Here is a 16,810-nt window from a genome sequence, read left to right on the forward strand (position 1 = left end):
AAAAGTGTAATGCACCTTGCCTTAGACTTGTCTTCTGGAGAGGTGTCTCAAACTTGGGCTCTTGAACTATTCTAACTTTACCTGGCAAGCCTCACAAGGACCGCCACGCTTTCAGGTATAACCGTGGTTTCTGTATTTTCTTTGACACGAGAAATGCTTACTCTGCTAGTGTCATCCAGATCCTCCTGATGACCAGTGACTCGCCCTTCCATTCTCATCCTAATTCCCATTTCTACTGAATACCAAAAAACAGAGTAGGTAGATATTTTTTTTCCCTTTGGGTAGACTAATGCTGCACCAGGTGTTAGGCAGGCTGATGTGTTATATCCTGCCAAAGTCTTGGGCTTCACCCCGCACATGTGCCCAGAACGCTGTAGCTCGAGCTTCAAAGGGAGAAAACGGCAGACTACACCATAACTCTGTACTTACTGCCTTCAAGAGTGGTCCTCCTGGGCTTCATATGATCAATGGTTGACTCTTTCAGTTTTCGAGCAGACATTGTCCCCCTTTGGAAAGTTCCTTCCCACTGAGGATGGACTGTCTTTTTTTGCCAAGTAGATGAGCCATTCTCAAGTGTCCCTCCTTCTAGGGATGTCACTAGTAAAAAGAAATAAAAACAAAACCTTCGACATATATTGTATCTGCTATAGGCTTGTCTCTTGGCATACTGGAAAGAGATGGATTTTAGAAGTATTTTAGAAGAAGCTAATTGGTTCTGTGCATACTTTTACAAAGCACTACAAACTTATTTTTCTAGTTCTAGAATAGCCTTTGCTTGGCGAATTCTCCATGGGCTCCGGGATCCTAATCCTTCCTTCTTCCCAAGTTGAATAAGTTAAGGTAATCTTGTCATATAGCTAAAGCTATTGCAGCAGTGATTTATGACAAATATAATGCAGTTGTGTAAAGTTGCACTTAATATAACAATAGATGTTTAGTGAAATCACTGCTGCAGTAGCCGCTCACCCTTTTTGTATATAGCTATGTTTCATAGATAGAGTTGTTGTGATCCTCATATTTATCATTGCTGCAGTAGCCTTAGCTGCATGGGTCATATCCTGCCAAAGATATAAAGGCCGACCAGCTTCCAAAGTTTCACTGCACCTTCAACGAGCCCAAACTATCCGGCAGTACAAGTTTGGGCACAAAGCCCTGCAGAGCTTTTCTGCCACAGCAGAGTGTACACCTGAGGCATTTGAGGATCAATATGCTTATGTTGTTTCTGCTGGGCAGGTAAGGTGTTCTTCAGGGAAAAACTTTCCATTTTCTAAATATTGTTGCTGTTCTTTCACTTTCTTCAAGAGAGTGACTTTAGACTACGAGCTGTGTGTTTTAGCAGACTGTCATAAGATTGTACTGTATATCTAAACAGGAAGGCGAGTGAAGTAACTGAAAAAAAATTTTTTCCTGTGGAGAAAATCTGTTTATTTACTTTTGTGGAGCTGGCAAAGAGTTAGTGTTTTGTTTTTGTTTTTTTTTTTTGTTTTTTTTCCTGTGTGTTTTTCTGTCAAAGTTGACTTTTAAAGACTTGTACACTCTGTCATTTGCTGCTTGTCTTTTCCAAGAAAGAAGTGCTATTTTCGGCTTGATCTTTGACAAAAATACTGTTGCCGTAGTTGATCCTCCTTCCAGACAAAAAGAAAAGGTTAAGCAAACCGTCTTTGCCACCACAGTAGGCTAGTAATCTGCATTGGTCACAGGTAGGGGAACTTGGGTGTGGCCATTTTGTTGTACCTCAGACCATTACTGCTTTGCCCCTGATCCCTCTAGTGTAGCACCTATAGCCACTGTGGACTGGAGGTTAGCAACGTTCTCTTAGTCTGTTGGGGGTTCCCTCAGTGGGCAAGGGAAAGTCGCTCTTGTCAGCCCTTGGAGAGGGATCAGGGAAGGTTTCCCTGTTGTGTCAGAATGCTGTGCCCATCCCTGGAGAAGCTGCTGCTGTTAGTATCCCATCCTCTCTCTCTGCCCCTTACTGGCTAACAGCTCAGGCGATTAAGGCCATGCTGTTTAATGGTCTTCTTGCTGTGGTATGGAGATTGAGTGGTTTCTGTCAGTCTTCATATGCCTGCTGTATGGCCTTGCTAGTGCTCTAGGACATTTGGGAATTTGGGGTAGACTTAATAGTCTCCCAGACTGTATGCCTAATAATGGCATTTAAAGTTTGTGGGAGGGGTTGGCATAAGGTGTTTACCTCACAGACTCAAGATTTTCACTTCTGGGAAATGGGCTATACTTAAAATGGCCCAGGAGGGCAGCTAGTTGTTTAGTACTTGCACATGACCCTACCTTACTTTTCCCTGTCAAAAAGGAACAGAAAACAAAGCATGTCTCTACTTTTTCTCCAGTTTCCTTGGATAGTAGTAGTAGTTACTAGCTCTGGCTCTGAGTTTAATTCAGACTGTGTTTATCTTTTCTCTTTTTTACTTCTGATTTCTGATTCAGACTCTGGAGAACTCAGTTTCTGGTTTTCCTTGTGAGAGTTCTCTTTCTGAAACTTGCTAGAATGTGCAAGTGTTTCCAATGGAAGAACATTCTCAGTCCCTCAGAAAATACTATGAGTTGTTGCAGACGGATTTTCTAGAACCTACACCTTCTGTCTGTTTTAGAGGATGTGTGTGTTTTTATGACCTACAGTTTTCTTGATAGTCTGCTAGCTGTCCCTAAAAAAGCAGATGGTATGTATAAGCGCTTGGTTAATTTCAATCCTACTGTTTCTGATTAAAAGATGGGGAAAGTCATTAATAGGTATGGGAAAAAGTGTATACTTCTGCAAATTTGAATTGCAGTGCTCATATGTTGAAGTTTGTTCTTACAAATTGTGAAAGTATGAGGAATGTTTTTATCTGCAGTTTCTACTTGTGAGGAAAAATCTACTTTAAATAACATAGTTTTTTTTCTATCTTTTCAATACTCCTTGTTGGATGGTGCAGCGGTAGTGTTCTCGCCGCATAGCAAGAGGTTGTCTAGTTCGATTCTCGGCTGGAGTGCCTTCTGTGCAGAGTCTGTATGTCTTCCCTGCATTCATGTGGGTTTCCTCCGATGTTACAAATACATGTCTGGAGCATTTCTCCTTGGGCTTTCGTTGAAAATTGGCTTTGTTCCAAGTCGGACTTTCCATTTAACAAATGTTAAATAAAATAAAATTGTTTGCAGTGTGTTTATGACTCTGATACTACTTCCAGGGCTGTGGCCACTGCTGCTGTTTTCAAGGAGGTTTGCTTGGCTTCATTCTCAAAACCTCCTAGCTGATAAAAATGAGATTTTAAATTCTCCCTTGGATAGAGATTTAGTGTTTTGGTCTCTCTGCTGCAGAGGTGATTCAAAGTGTGAAATGGGCAGGCTGATCCTGGGAATCGTTTAGATTTTTCACCCCTCCTTTTCCAGATTGTCCAAGGGATTTGCCTTCTCATCATACAATTTTGGCAAAACCGAACAAATGGTGTTATGTAGTCCAATCTATTCTCACCCATGATTTTGGCTCTGACTCTGCCGTACTCGTGGCTAAGAGGTATCCAGTCGTGCAACAGGTCTATCCCCCGGATCTTGGTAGTGGTATTTTTACTGCCTTGTTTTGTTTCTCTGGCTGTTTTTTGTGGCTTTGTCGTTGCCCGTTTTGGTATCCCGTTCATTTCATTTCCCCATGGGCTAAGCCCATTTAAGTTAGAGGACCTAGTCCTCCCCATTGTTTTCTGTGTGGTCTTTGGTTTGGTAGCGTTTAGTGTTGTTGAGTCTGGCTAGTGGTGCTATCCTGCCCTTTGTTTCCTCGAGCTAGGCCTGTTTAAGTTAGAGGATCTAGTCCACCCTGTTGTTTTTCCCACCAGTTTCTAGGCTGTTAGAGGCTCTGTTTCATGTGCGGTGTTAGTTGGGTCTAGTGTATGTACGTATTGTTTTGTTCCTTTCAGCATGTCCAAGGATTCTAAGGAACACAGGCCTTTGGGCTTTTAAAAAGTGTGTTGAATGCAACAATAAAATGTCTTTAACTGATGAGCACTCTGTGTGCATGTACTGCTTGGGGGCTATTCACGTCCAAGAGTCCTACTTGTTTTGTCATTCCTTTAGTCCCCGTGTGCTACAGGAGAGGAAGAACAAGCTCATTTTGAAAGGACTGCGTAAACATTCCTTCGAGGAAGACTTTCTAAGTCTTCCAGTGCATTATCCTCTCCAGCTAAAAAGGACAAAAAGACTTCTAAGAAGTGCTCTCCGGCTCGGTCTGTTTCTTTGGAGCCACCAGAGAAAGTTGCTAGAACAACTTCTCCTTTGGTTCCATTGCTCTCTGTGTCGACAGAAGGTAGTCCTTTGACTAAGTCCGTATTGGCTCCCAGCCTTTCGGAGCCAGTCACGGATATTTTGGTTCTGAGCCGGTCTCCAGTTATTTGACCAGGATCGCAAGTCCCCTTCTGTAGGGAGATCCAGATCTCCTACTTTATCTTCCAGGATCCTTTCCAATGAGGATGTTGATAGGGTGGTGAAGAAACTGCTTCAGTGATTGGTGCTGGCCAAATTGATTTCGGCTCAGACGGTCGGCTCCGGAGCCTATGGCTTCTTTATCCTTTGTTGTTCCTCCTCTGAGCCTTTCTTGGCCTTTAGAGCCGGAGTTGTCTGTTCCAGTAGCCTCGCCTGGCCTCTCTGTTCTGATTTCTGCTCTGGCCCCGTTGGCTCTGTCCACGGGGTTGAGGGTCCATGGTTCGGTCGGACCCGAGGGGGAGGGATCAGATCAATCTTCATCAGTTCTGAGCCTTCCTCTCAGTGCTTTGGCTCGAGTGAGCTTGAACCCAACATCTGCTTCAGACCTCATCTCCTCGGTGCAGGGGGCTACAACTGTTTCCTCTACAGTTAGTCAACCTTTGGAGTTGGGGGGGGGGGGGGTCAGCCTTCAAGGTTATGAGGAGCGTGCTGGCCAGGTCGTCAGCTGCATCCTACAGCACTGATACTCTGCCCCCTCCAGCACCAGTGTCAGTTTCGGATCAAGTTCTATACACGGGCAGCGGAGACCTTATGCCTCAGGATACCTCCATGAGTGGTCCCCAACTTTCTGACGTCTTCCCCAGAGTTTTTGCTTGAGGAGCCTGCCAGAAAGAGATTGTGTGTAAGAGGAAACGCCTTGATTCCCCAGATGAGTCTCAGTCCCTCTCCCTCTCTTCTCCCCCCCCCCTTGTCGGACACCGACCTCTGAGTCAGAGGGGTCCCCCAAGTCATCTTCTGAAGATATCTCTTTTTTTCAGATCCTGGAGATCTTAAAGCAGAAAGATGGCTGGCCCTCCAAATCCCCTTCTGATGAGGAGTCTGTGTTCCTGAAGCCTTTTGGGTCTCAACCCTCCGCCTCTTGGGTTTCTCCCCTTTTTGATGAGCTACTAGATCTTGTCTGCCGAAAGGTATGGGGAAACTCCTGACACTGTGGAACCAGTCTCCAGGAGACCCAATAAAGTTTTTGTCCGCCCCCTCGATAAGGAGATTCTCTACAGGGTACTATTTCTGATGCCGTGGCACAGGAGGTCAAGGCACAGATGTCTACCCTAAATTCCTTTACCAATTTCTCCATGAGGCTGATCTCGTATGCAGCCGATGGAGCGAGTAGGGCAGTGGGTTCCAGAGTCTCTCTTAGTAGACGCTCCTGGATGCGCTTGTGCAGTTTTGCGGAGGCCTTCAAGTCTACGTTCACCATCATTCCCTTTAATGGTTCCTCATTCGGAACCAAGGTGAAGGACACTCTCTCACTAGGTGCGAACAGGAAGGAAAAAAACTCTCTGCCGTGGGAGTCCATTTTTCCATGACTTTTAGACCTTATCCCAAGGGCCAGAAGGGTGGGAAAATGTTTTTTCAGGGTGCACAAAGTGATTCCCCCTTTGGAGGCAGGAGAGGGAATGGAAATGCCGCCCTAGAGGCATAGGAGGCCCGCGTAACCAGGGGGAACTGTGATTTCATTCATGGTTCTCCCTACCAGCGCTCCTGAAGCGGAGGCCTGACTGCATCTCTGGAGCCGGTCGGGGATCACATTTCTTATACCCAGAAGCCTGGCAAGACATCACCCAAGACGAGTGGGTAGATTAATTTCCAGACGTTATCATATCATTTCCTTCTCCTCCCCCGCCGACCAAGAGAATCCCGGACGTTCCACCCAGTCACAGGGATTCCGCAACTTTAGAAATAAAAAAAAGATGCTTTCAAAAGGAGCCATCCAGCCTGTCCCCGTAGACCAAGTAGGATTAGGGACTTGCTCCAGATTCTTTTTGGTGCCGAAAAGAGCAGGGGACCCGAGACGTATCTTGGATTTCTGCCAATTGAACCTCCATCTACAAAAGTCCAAGTTCCGCATGGTCCCCTTACAGTCAATACTCCCTCTCTTAGGGAAAGATGTGTGGCTATGCTCCATCGACCTCAAAGATACTTACTACCATATCAAGATGGACAGGGCATGGAGAAGTCATCTATGCTTCTGGCTGGGAGCCAGTCCTTTTCAGTTTCGCGCTCTGCCCTTTGGTCTTACCATGGCCCCCAGGGTGTTCACCAAATGCATGGCAGTGGTAGTTAGAAAGTACAGTCTTTGGGAAGCAAAATGATTCTCATTGCCCCACACTGGCCTCGTCAGATTTGGTTTCCTTTCCTTCAGCCCTATCTAATGGACAAGCCCTAGATTCTGGACCCAGCTCCAGATCTGCTGACTCGTATGTCCAGGACAGTTCCTCCATCCAGACCCAAAAGTTGACAGCTTGGCTGCTCCAGTTCCATCATGTTTTTTCCCCGGAAGTGGTCCATATTCTGTTATCTTCATCTTCCCACAAGCCTTCTACCAGGAAGATTTATTCCAGTAAGTGGAAGAGATTTTCTATTTGGGTCCGTGAGAGACATTAATCCTTATACAGTGCCTATTTCGGCAATATTGGAATTTCTTTCTCAACTGTTCAGTCAGGGTTCAGCTGCAGCAACCATTAAAGTGCAATTGGCAGCTATTTTCTACCTTTCACATTGCTAATGAGCCCAGCCTTATGGCTCATAGGCTTTGTAGGGCTTTTATGAGAGGGACATTGTTACTCCGACCTCCAGTCTTTGATCCAGTGATGCCATGGGACCTCAATTTTGTACTACAGAAGCTCACCTCAACTCCCTTTGAGCCCGCACCTACGTGTAACATTAAATTCTTGTCATGGAAGACAGTATTCTTGGTAGCCATAACTTCAACTAGGCGGGTCTCTGAACTCCAAGCATTATCGATTAGGCCACCTTATTTGGTGTTTCACAAAGATAGGGTCTCCTTAAGAATCAACTCTTTTGTGTTCCAAAGGTTGCCTCTTGTCGTCTATATCAACCAATCCATTGAGTTGCCTGTTTTTTTTTGTTTTTTTTTTTCCTGAATTCTCCGACAAGGCAGAATTTATCAGCTGGATGTTAATAGACAATTGCATTTCTGTTTACATAGGACAAAAGATTTCAGGAAATCAGATCAAAGATTTCAGGAAATCAGATCAAATGTTTAGTTTTCAGACACTAGACTTGGGGTTCCGGTTTCTGAGGTAACCTTGTCTCACTGGATCACCGATTGCATCTCATTTATTTATGCTTCCAATGGCAGAGAATTACTCTTTAAAGTGAAGGCTCATTCTACACTATCTGTGGCTGCCTCAACTGCGTTTCAGGCTAGGATGTCTATGGATGATATTTGTGCTGTAGCAACATGGGCTTTGCCTCATACCTTTTAGATCTGGTCTCTAGAGGCAGAAAGTTCCACGGTGCTCATAAGTATTTTTCACTGAGCTGCCCAAGATAAAGGTGCTAGGGACGCTGTCACATGGGTAAGAATGAAGGTGAGATTGGACTACATAACATCAAGAAGTTATGTACTCAACATAACGTTAGATTTATATGTAGTCAATCTCGCCTTAGATTCTTACTAACCCCCCCCCTCCTCCTGGAGGACGTGGAGGTATTGTCTCTAGGTGTCAGTAGTAGGGATTTTGCAGTTCTTTGCATTACCTTGAAGGTATGCAGGGCATTCTTCAAGGGTATGGTTTTAAACCTCCAAAGAGCCTGTAACTCACTGAGGTTTGTATCTTGGGCTTTGGAATTTAACTCCCCTTTCTTTAACTCCCCTTTCCTTTTGAGCCAGTTTTGAGGTAGATTTTAATGTCTCCCCCGAAAATCTGTGTTTCTCATAGTCGTTATTTCTGCAGGGTGAGTTTTTGAGGCCTTGTACGTGACTCTTTTTTGCAGTAATTTTTTTCTCACAAAGATGGCGATCTTGGGAACAAATCCAGTCTTCATGCAAAAGTAGCTGCAAAGTCCACCAGTCTCCTGCCTTTTTCATATAACCCAAACTATTTGCTACAGTGTGTGACGGCATTGGGTAACTTCGATTTTATTTAAAACGTGCAAAATAAACCCAAAAAGATTTGAAATTATTCATCTCAAACTTCCATGTAGTTTGAGTACTAGAGTTTCCAAGGTCACTTTTTTCGGTGATTTAGTGAGTAATGACTACATTACAGGTGTTCTTTGGTGACTTTAATGCGGTTGTAACATTGACTTTTCTGAAAACCATTAGGAGACTGCATGTGCTGGATGTGATCTCCAGGCTTGGGTCTTCCTGCGGGCCATGGTCGTAACAGAAGATTCTTTCATTATACCACTAAAGAGGACAAACTGAAGGCTGTTTTATACTTGTGTGAACCAGGCTGTGACTGATGCAAAATGTTTGTAGTTTCCATCATGATAGATTTGCATCGTCGTGGTTCAGTTCCAACATTCCCTGATCTGGCTGGCATGACCTGTGGAAAGCTACACTTATTGTTACTACCCCGATAAAACAGTACATTTCTGGTTTTGTTCTGCCCTTGAGATGTATACTTTAGATTTGGAGAACAAGCATGCAGTGCAGGGAATTAAGGTAAGTGGGGAGGAGTTGTAGCCTACAAATTTATTTATTTATTTTTTTTGTTGGTGTTTTCTTCTCCTGGCAAAAAATGCATCAGTCCTTCAGTCTCGAGTCCTACTGGTCGTAGAGGATGAGCTTTGGTCATGCAAATTTTTCATCCTGGTGAACATGTAAGCCCTGCGCTGCTCTGTTCAATATCAAAGCAATGATGAAATGGGAGTATTACTCTAGAGTGAATAGCGTAATATTTCCTACTCCAAAACCTAAAGTTAAGAAGTTAAGATCGCATGCATATATTAAGTTTATAGTTGCATGAGTGAAGACTGCTCAGTTAGACTTCCATCGTTGAAGACTGTGCCTGTATTCTTGAACATTGAATCACTTAAGGTGACAGCTGATCCTGTAAATAGGATTAGAGCACCCCCTAATGCTTCCAAGCAGTAGTTGGAAGTAATCGTCCTTGGTGTGGTGTGGAGTCTGGACTTTACTTTGGGCAGTATTTCTTTGTTTTGGTAGTACTTGCCTATGAACCTAATCTGTTTTGCAGACCATTTAAAAGTCTAGCCTAAAAAAATTCAAGCATTCTGTCCAGCTTCAGTGAGGACAAGACTATGGTAGACTAGGGGAGAATTTAAGGTGGCCAATCCAGTTATTACAAGGGTGCTACTCTGAAGTGTAGTAAAAGTTTGTTCCAGAGGTGATTGCTTCAGTGTGTCTTTGCTAATGAAGGTTAGTTCTTTTATTAAACATAGCTGCCATAAAAGACCTTTAGGAAGACTAACTGGAGTAGTTATGTTGCTCTTTTGTGGAGGAACAAGTCCTTGAGGTAAGCATCAGTATGACTGCAAACATTTTACACTTGACATCTCAAGTTTTGCGGTGGATGTAGTTTTCAAGAGGGAATGTCGTAGTGAATGCAATTGAGTTCTTTTGTTTTAAAATGGATTTTGTGGAAACATCTGTAAAAATGTGTGTGAGGAGTGGTGGCCTACTTGGTTTTGGTTGGACTTACTGAGTCACAGTTCATTGCATGTATTGATCGAAATGGCAGATGTAGACAGAGGTTTACTTCTGACAATTTTAAAGGCTTCTGCATAGTGGGGTGGTCATTTTTAGGCCATGGCTAAAGTTGTGTGCTCCAGCTTAAAACGTGGATCAGGAATTCTTGTGTGTATTTTGGGGGGGGGGGGGGTTTCATTTTGTTTGAAAAAGCACTTCCAGCACCTTCTGCATTGCTGAAGTGTGGGATAGAACAAGGTTCATTTTTTGGGAAAGTGCAATGAGAGATTGAGACAGCAGACCAATGCTTATAGAGTCCTTCCATTTAGCAGACCATAAAGGCTGGCAGAATCTGTGGAACTCTCACGAATCTGTGGAACTCTCAGGAGTGAGAACACAATGGGTGGGTATGGCAGTTTGAGTTTGTATTGTGCCCTGACAAATGTTAGGTTTGAACTTGCAGGTAATTTGCAAGGGCGATGTCTTAGCACCTTACATTAAGTGTGTGTGGTGGTGGTGTGGGTTTTTTTTTTTTTTTTTTTTTTCTGACTTTTAATTTGCTGTAATACCTCTTGGATTTGTTTTTCTGTTTTATTTCCTTACAGGAACACTGTTGGAAGAATGGCAACTACACAGTCCATCTTAACCTTTGCAGTTCTCTTTCTGACCATTTCAGAGTTTATATTGGCAAAAAAAGATTATTATGATGTTTTAGGTGTGCCAAAGACTGCATCAGATCGCCAGATCAAGAAGGCTTTTCATAAGCTTGCTATGAAGTACCATCCTGACAAAAACAAGAGTCCCGATGCAGAAACAAAATTTAGAGAAATTGCAGAAGGTTGGTAAACTGCATGTATATTTTTTGATAAAGATATGGTCAAAACTCGGCTCTGTATGCTTTCTGATTTTTGTCCTGTGTAATATTTCTTATTTTATAAGTTTGCAGTATATACAACTTTTAGAATGTACCATTGTATAGCACTGAAAAGCCTTAGTTGGTTAGAACTGCCACGTCACCTAAGATGTGAACAGCTTCTTACCACCTATACAATTATTCAGCATCCATCTGCCTGTTCGGCACTAAAAAGCATGCTGCACAACTATGTTTCAAATCGGTCGTTGCGATCCAGAGACCACAAACACATGTCTACAAACCTACCATATCTGCTGGGCATTTTCTGTATTAGTAGAATGATGGTAAGGCCCGAGTTTGTACCTTCCCTTCCATCTTTCAAAACCTCTGAGACTTCTGTCTCCATTATTGTTCAGTACAAGAATAAATTGTATCTCTAAACAAGTACCTTTTCATTCCTTATACCTCCTTCTCTCTCTCTATTTACTTCCTTACTGTTATCTAATTCTCTACCTTTTCATCCCTTATACCTCCTTCTCTCTCTCTATTTACTTCCTTACTCTTATCTAATTCTCTACCTTTTCATTCCTTATACCTCCTTCTCTCTCTATTTACTTCCTTACTCTTATCTAATTCTCTACCTTTTCATTCCTTATACCTCCTTCTCTCTCTATTTACTTCCTTACTCTTATCTAATTCTCTACCTTTTCATTCCTTATACCTCCTTCTCTCTCTCTATTTACTTCCTTACTCCTATCTAATTCTCTACCTTTTCATTCCTTATACCTCCTTCTCTCTCTCTATTTATTTACTTCCTTACTCTTATCTAATTCTCTACCTTTTCATTCCTTATACCTCCTTCTCTCTCTCTTTTTACTTCCTTACTCTTATCTAATTCTCTACCTTTTCATTCCTTATACCTCCTTCTCTCTCTCTATTTACTTCCTTACTCTTATCTAATTCTCTACCTTTTCATTCCTTATACCTCCTTCTCTCTCTATTTACTTCCTTACTCTTATCTAATTCTCTACCTTTTCATTCCTTATACCTCCTTCTCTCTCTATTTACTTCCTTACTGTTATCTAATTCTCTACCTTTTCATTCCTTATACCTCCTTCTCTCTCTATTTACTTCCTTACTCTTATCTAATTCTCTACTTTATCTCTAAATATGCAACAAGACTGTTTTCCCTCACTTCATATTGCAATTCCTGTTTGTATTAGAGTAACTTACTTTAATTTCTCTACAAACTGTTTAAACTTTCTGTAAATAATTATAAGAAATTAAATCTATATAAAAACACTGTAAAATCGATATAAGATGTATGACAATTATTTAATATTTAAATTGCAGATGTTTTTGAAACTTACAAAATATTTTAAGAGCAATAATTTGGAGATTTTCTCCACTGGCCTCCGCTGAGCAGTGTGTGCAGGGAGTCTTAACAGTTGTGCAGTAGAAGTCTGTGAACTGTTGTGCACAAACATTGAACTTGCAACCCCCTGTTGAGGATCTCACAAGTTTTGCTATTGCTCTATCAAAGTCTTAATTTTTTTCTCTCTGAAGCACTGACTCGCAAGTTGGTAAAGTTCAAGAGGGCAGGAGATCGAGCCATGTGCACATGGCTTGAGGGGACTTTTCACCCTTGACTGTCATCTTCTGTATGAATAGTCTTTTAACATTTGATTTTGTTCTCTCACCTCTGTTTTTGTAGTCTTTCCACATTTGTTCAAGATCCATGTGGACATGCAGCTTTTTTTATCCGATTCTATTCAAGCAAACAAGCTTCCAAAGAGGTGTTTTAGAAAAAAAAAATCAAACTAATTTTGAATGAATGTGTTGTCTCACTCTTTCAAAAGATGCATCAGGTGACAGTTGTATTGTTTTTGACTTTTTGAATTGAACATTTTTAACCTAATGTTGTAGTGGGGATAACTGCTCACAAACTGCTCTGTGTAAGTGGGTATGTTCTTGTTAAGGCTACACAACCACACACTGGCTCTCCTATTGTCATCTGCAGCTTTACTTAATTTTCCTTTGCATCAGCTTCGCCACTGACATGGCTTTTCCTTACAGTAACATTGTGTTGTACAGGGTATTATGTGTATATGTGTGTGTGTGTGTGTGTGTGTGTGTGTATATATATATATATATATATATATATATATATATATATATATATATATATATATATATATATATATACACATTGTGTGTGTGTGTGTGTGTGTATGTGTGTATATATATAATATATATTTTTTTTTTTATATATATATATGTATGTGTATATATGTGTGTGTGTGTGTGTGTGTGTGTATATATATATATATATATATATATATATATATATATATATATATATATATATATATATATATACATATATGTGTGTGTGTATATATATAATATGTATGTGTGTGTACGTACAGTCGATATAAAAAGTGTACACACCCCTGTTAAATGCCAGGTTTTTAAAATAAGACCACAATAAATCATTTAAAAACTTTTCCCACCTTTTAATGTGACCTATAACCTGTACAATTCAATTGTAAAACAAACAAAAATCTGTTGGGGGGGTATAAAAATGAATGTACAATAAGCTGTTTGCATAAGTGTGCACAACCTTAAACTAATACTTTGTTGAAGCACCTTTTGATTTAATTACAGCATTCAGTCTTGGATTGTATTCTGGAAGTCTGACTTCCTTGGACTTGGATGCCATACTTAACACGTCAAAAGCTAGGTTACTGTCTGTGTGTGTCCCCAAGTCCCTGACTACTGGGTCAACTCTAAGGGGTGTAGGTGGATGACTTCCCCAAAGGATACTGTTGTGCATTTTTTGGCATATAGTTTTAGTCCATGGCTCTGACACCAGTTGTTTCCGTCTGTGTCTGCCTTCCTGGAGAACATTTGTGTCTGTGTGGGATTCATTGACTGCTCCTAATTTGCAATCCTCTGCAAATTTAGGTAGCCAGACACCATTGGCATTGGCCTCCTCTTCAGAGAAGTAAATGCCAAAAAGGAGTGATCCAATGACTGATCGCTGAGGGACTCCACTTGTGACTGAACTCTTTTTTGTAGAGGTGGACTCCCCAGTTCTAATTTCCTGAGTCCTGTCTGTGAGCCAGTTGGCTATCTACCGGGTGACATACATTAGCCTGGCAATCTCCTATGACTAACTTGGGAGTTGTTATAGATGCCCACCCCCAAGACGCCAACATCTTACAAGAAGGTTTAACACAGCCAAATGGCGTGTGCCAAAAAGTGCAATATAATGCCCTTTGGGAAATTGTCAACCCAAGTTAATTACTCCAGTGATAAAACACCTGTAAGTGTTGATCCAGTAGTAAGGAATCTGGGAACAAATGTAGACTGCAGTCTGGCCTTTAACCAACATGTAGCTATGGTAGTAAAAAAAAAAAAAAAACTTTGTTGTCCAATTAGCATCCAGGTCCACTTTACTCTTGTCATTGAATAACACTGCCCCCTTTGGCATTTATCTATCCAGACACTTGCTGTAGTTGGAATTTCCACAAAGGATTTTCACCAGGAGAATTTGGGATGTGAATGCTCTGTCCTACAGTGATCACCTAAAGGCTCTGTCTCTGTATTCAGTCTCCTACATTTGTCTGACAGGGGATCTTTGCCTGACTTACAGGTCTTAGTCATATCCAGTCCAAATGGATCCGTTACACATGCGCAAAACACAGAATCAGAAACACCTGATCCGGAGATCTGAACTTCGCTTGTGACATGAACAGAACATGCTGGAGAGACATATTTGTGTAGCAAAGGATCCTTTAACTATGGAATAGGCTTCCCATCCATGTAAAAGAGTTCATTCCTTACTCTGTTCAAATTAAAACGAGTTAGAAGGTCTCACTGTTTCAGAAAAAACTAAATGAAAACTCCAGCCAAGCTAGAACTTCCAATGAGTGACCTCCCAAACCTCCTGTAACAGAGGCACATGAGATATATGCAAATGACCCTTATGAACATCGGGTGTTTCAGCTATATGGCGATTCTGATTGTCCATGACTCAAACGCTCTGCTTATGCTATGCTGACGAGGTCATAACAAGGCCGAAATATGCATATCCATAGCTAGTTGGGGTTGGCTTTATTGGCCTGAAATTGTACGACTTCAAGTGTAAAAGTCATGGGCAATCATAATCGCTGTATAGCTGAAACACCTGATGTTCATAAGGGTCATTTGCATATATCCCATGTGCCTCTGTTACAGGAGGTTTGGGAGGTCACTCATTGGAAGTTCTAACTTGGCTGTATTTTTCATTTAGTTTTTACTCTGTTCAAATGAAACCTTGACAGTTGGATAGGTCTGACCCTCATGTCTCTTGAGAGAGGCTGTCAACAAGAAAAGTATTATCCTAACTGCCCCCCCCCCCCCGCCACCAAATCCTTAAATTATCTTGTCTTACTTTGTTCTCCAGTCTTTTAGCTCTTTCCATCACTGTCTGACCTTTTTGTGTGAGCCTTTGGGCAATCTATTTAACATAGAATGATTGCTCGTTAACGCCTTTGAGAAAAATTTCTCCTAAAGACATCCACATGAACAGTGTGTTGCATGAGGGATACTCGCAGTACATAAGCATACCCAGTTTGTCATAAATTCACCAAATCTCCTTTTAAAAATATAGAAAACGTACTTGGGTGAACATTCATTCAGGATCCCACCAGATAATCTGCAACCCTGCCCATTTGTTCTACTTCAGGCAGTCTGTTAGGTTTGCTGCCTTGTGCTAAAAACAAGAATTATTATTAATTTATTTAATATCAGCCAGGGTTTTCCATCTGCTAACATTTGAAATGTATTAATCGATTTTATAGGAAATCCAAAAAAATTGTGGGATGGGTGGGTGTGCATGTGCATCTGTGTGTTGCAGTCTTGTTGATTACCCATTGTTTCAGCATTGCGGGGGGAGCGTGTATCATTCAGATGGTTATCTGGGTTGGTTCAACATTTTTCCTTCTGTAAAGTATGCACCCAATAATATAATGGTATGACACTGGAGGATGCCTCCCTACTTCACAGGGGGAGATCACTCCAAGCATCTGTGTAACATCACCCAAGGCACTAGCGGCGGTAAGTTTCCAGTCTTCACCAGGATGTTAGCACTGCCCATTATGCCCTCAAGTGTGTGCAAACCCTTCCCTTCCTCCTCTGACTCGTGTGCAGGCCATGTCTCTTCATTCTTCCCCTACTTACCTGGCTCAAGTCACCTTGGACCCTGTCTGGAATCCATCCCTTGTGCCACAGAGCATGGTGCGGTATCTGTAAAAGTTGCAGATGCCTTATCTGAAACTAAGTTTACACCTTTGGTGGTGTAGCAGCAGTCTGATAAGGGTGTTTTCCTCTGCTTCCATGAGCTCAGGGCCAATTAGGCCCAGAACTACTTCCACGTTTGCTCTTCCTCACAATGTTTTATCAGGTTGGCTGAAAACTAGGCGAGACATAATGCCTGATTGTTCTGTCAGAGCAAGGAAAGCTTTAGCACCATTTTCTGCATTTTCCTAGTGCCACTGATCCCAATACTTATCGCTGCCACTGATCCCAATACTTATCGCTGCTACTATTCCAACAGTGTTGACCTCTGAATCGTGTGGTTTTATTTGGTGTCCTTACTGCTGGTTTCTAGGATCTCCTCACCATTGATTTTTCTCACCACTTTTCTGAAATCTTCAAAGATCAGACAGACAGAACCACATTAAGGGTAAACACCAAGACTTTTCTTCAGTCTTCCAGTACAAATGAGAAATAAGATTCCAGTACCCCCCCCCCCCCCTTGTTTTAGGCATATCAGGAACTTGTGAAGCAATAGTGGGTGTGGTCCACAGATTGAGTATTCTCGTACAGGAACCTGCACAAGACCTATGGGCCTTTATGCCAAAAACTTGGTGGTTTTGGTTCTTGTACATACGTATATATCAAAACCTAAAAACTGAGGTATTTGTTTTGACACTAGGCCTTTAAAGGCTCCTGACTGCAGATCTTTGCTGTCACATATCCTTCGAAGCTTTCATTTCTGCCACTCTGCTTAGCCAGAAAGTTGTGCCTATCCCTGAGCACTGTTG

At 41.9% G+C, this 16,810-nt stretch overlaps 1 protein-coding gene across 3 annotated transcripts in view; it reads left to right on the top strand.

The window, feature by feature from the left end:
• DNAJB9 (DnaJ heat shock protein family (Hsp40) member B9) overlaps window positions 1-16,810 on the top strand; it is an 80,163-nt gene that overhangs the window by 20,563 nt on the left and 42,790 nt on the right. For all 3 annotated transcript variants that reach the window (XM_044087419.1, XM_044087415.1, XM_044087416.1), the window contains exon 2: window positions 10,471-10,703. In XM_044087419.1, the coding sequence (XP_043943354.1) occupies window positions 10,487-10,703 (217 nt within the window). In that variant the 5' untranslated portion in view covers window positions 10,471-10,486. The remainder of the gene's footprint in view (window positions 1-10,470; window positions 10,704-16,810) is intronic.

The sequence above is a fragment of the Protopterus annectens genome, chromosome 11.part0, assembly GCF_019279795.1.
Source record: "Protopterus annectens isolate FY-2018-M chromosome 11.part0, PAN1.0, whole genome shotgun sequence".
Lineage (NCBI taxonomy): Eukaryota > Metazoa > Chordata > Ceratodontiformes > Protopteridae > Protopterus > Protopterus annectens.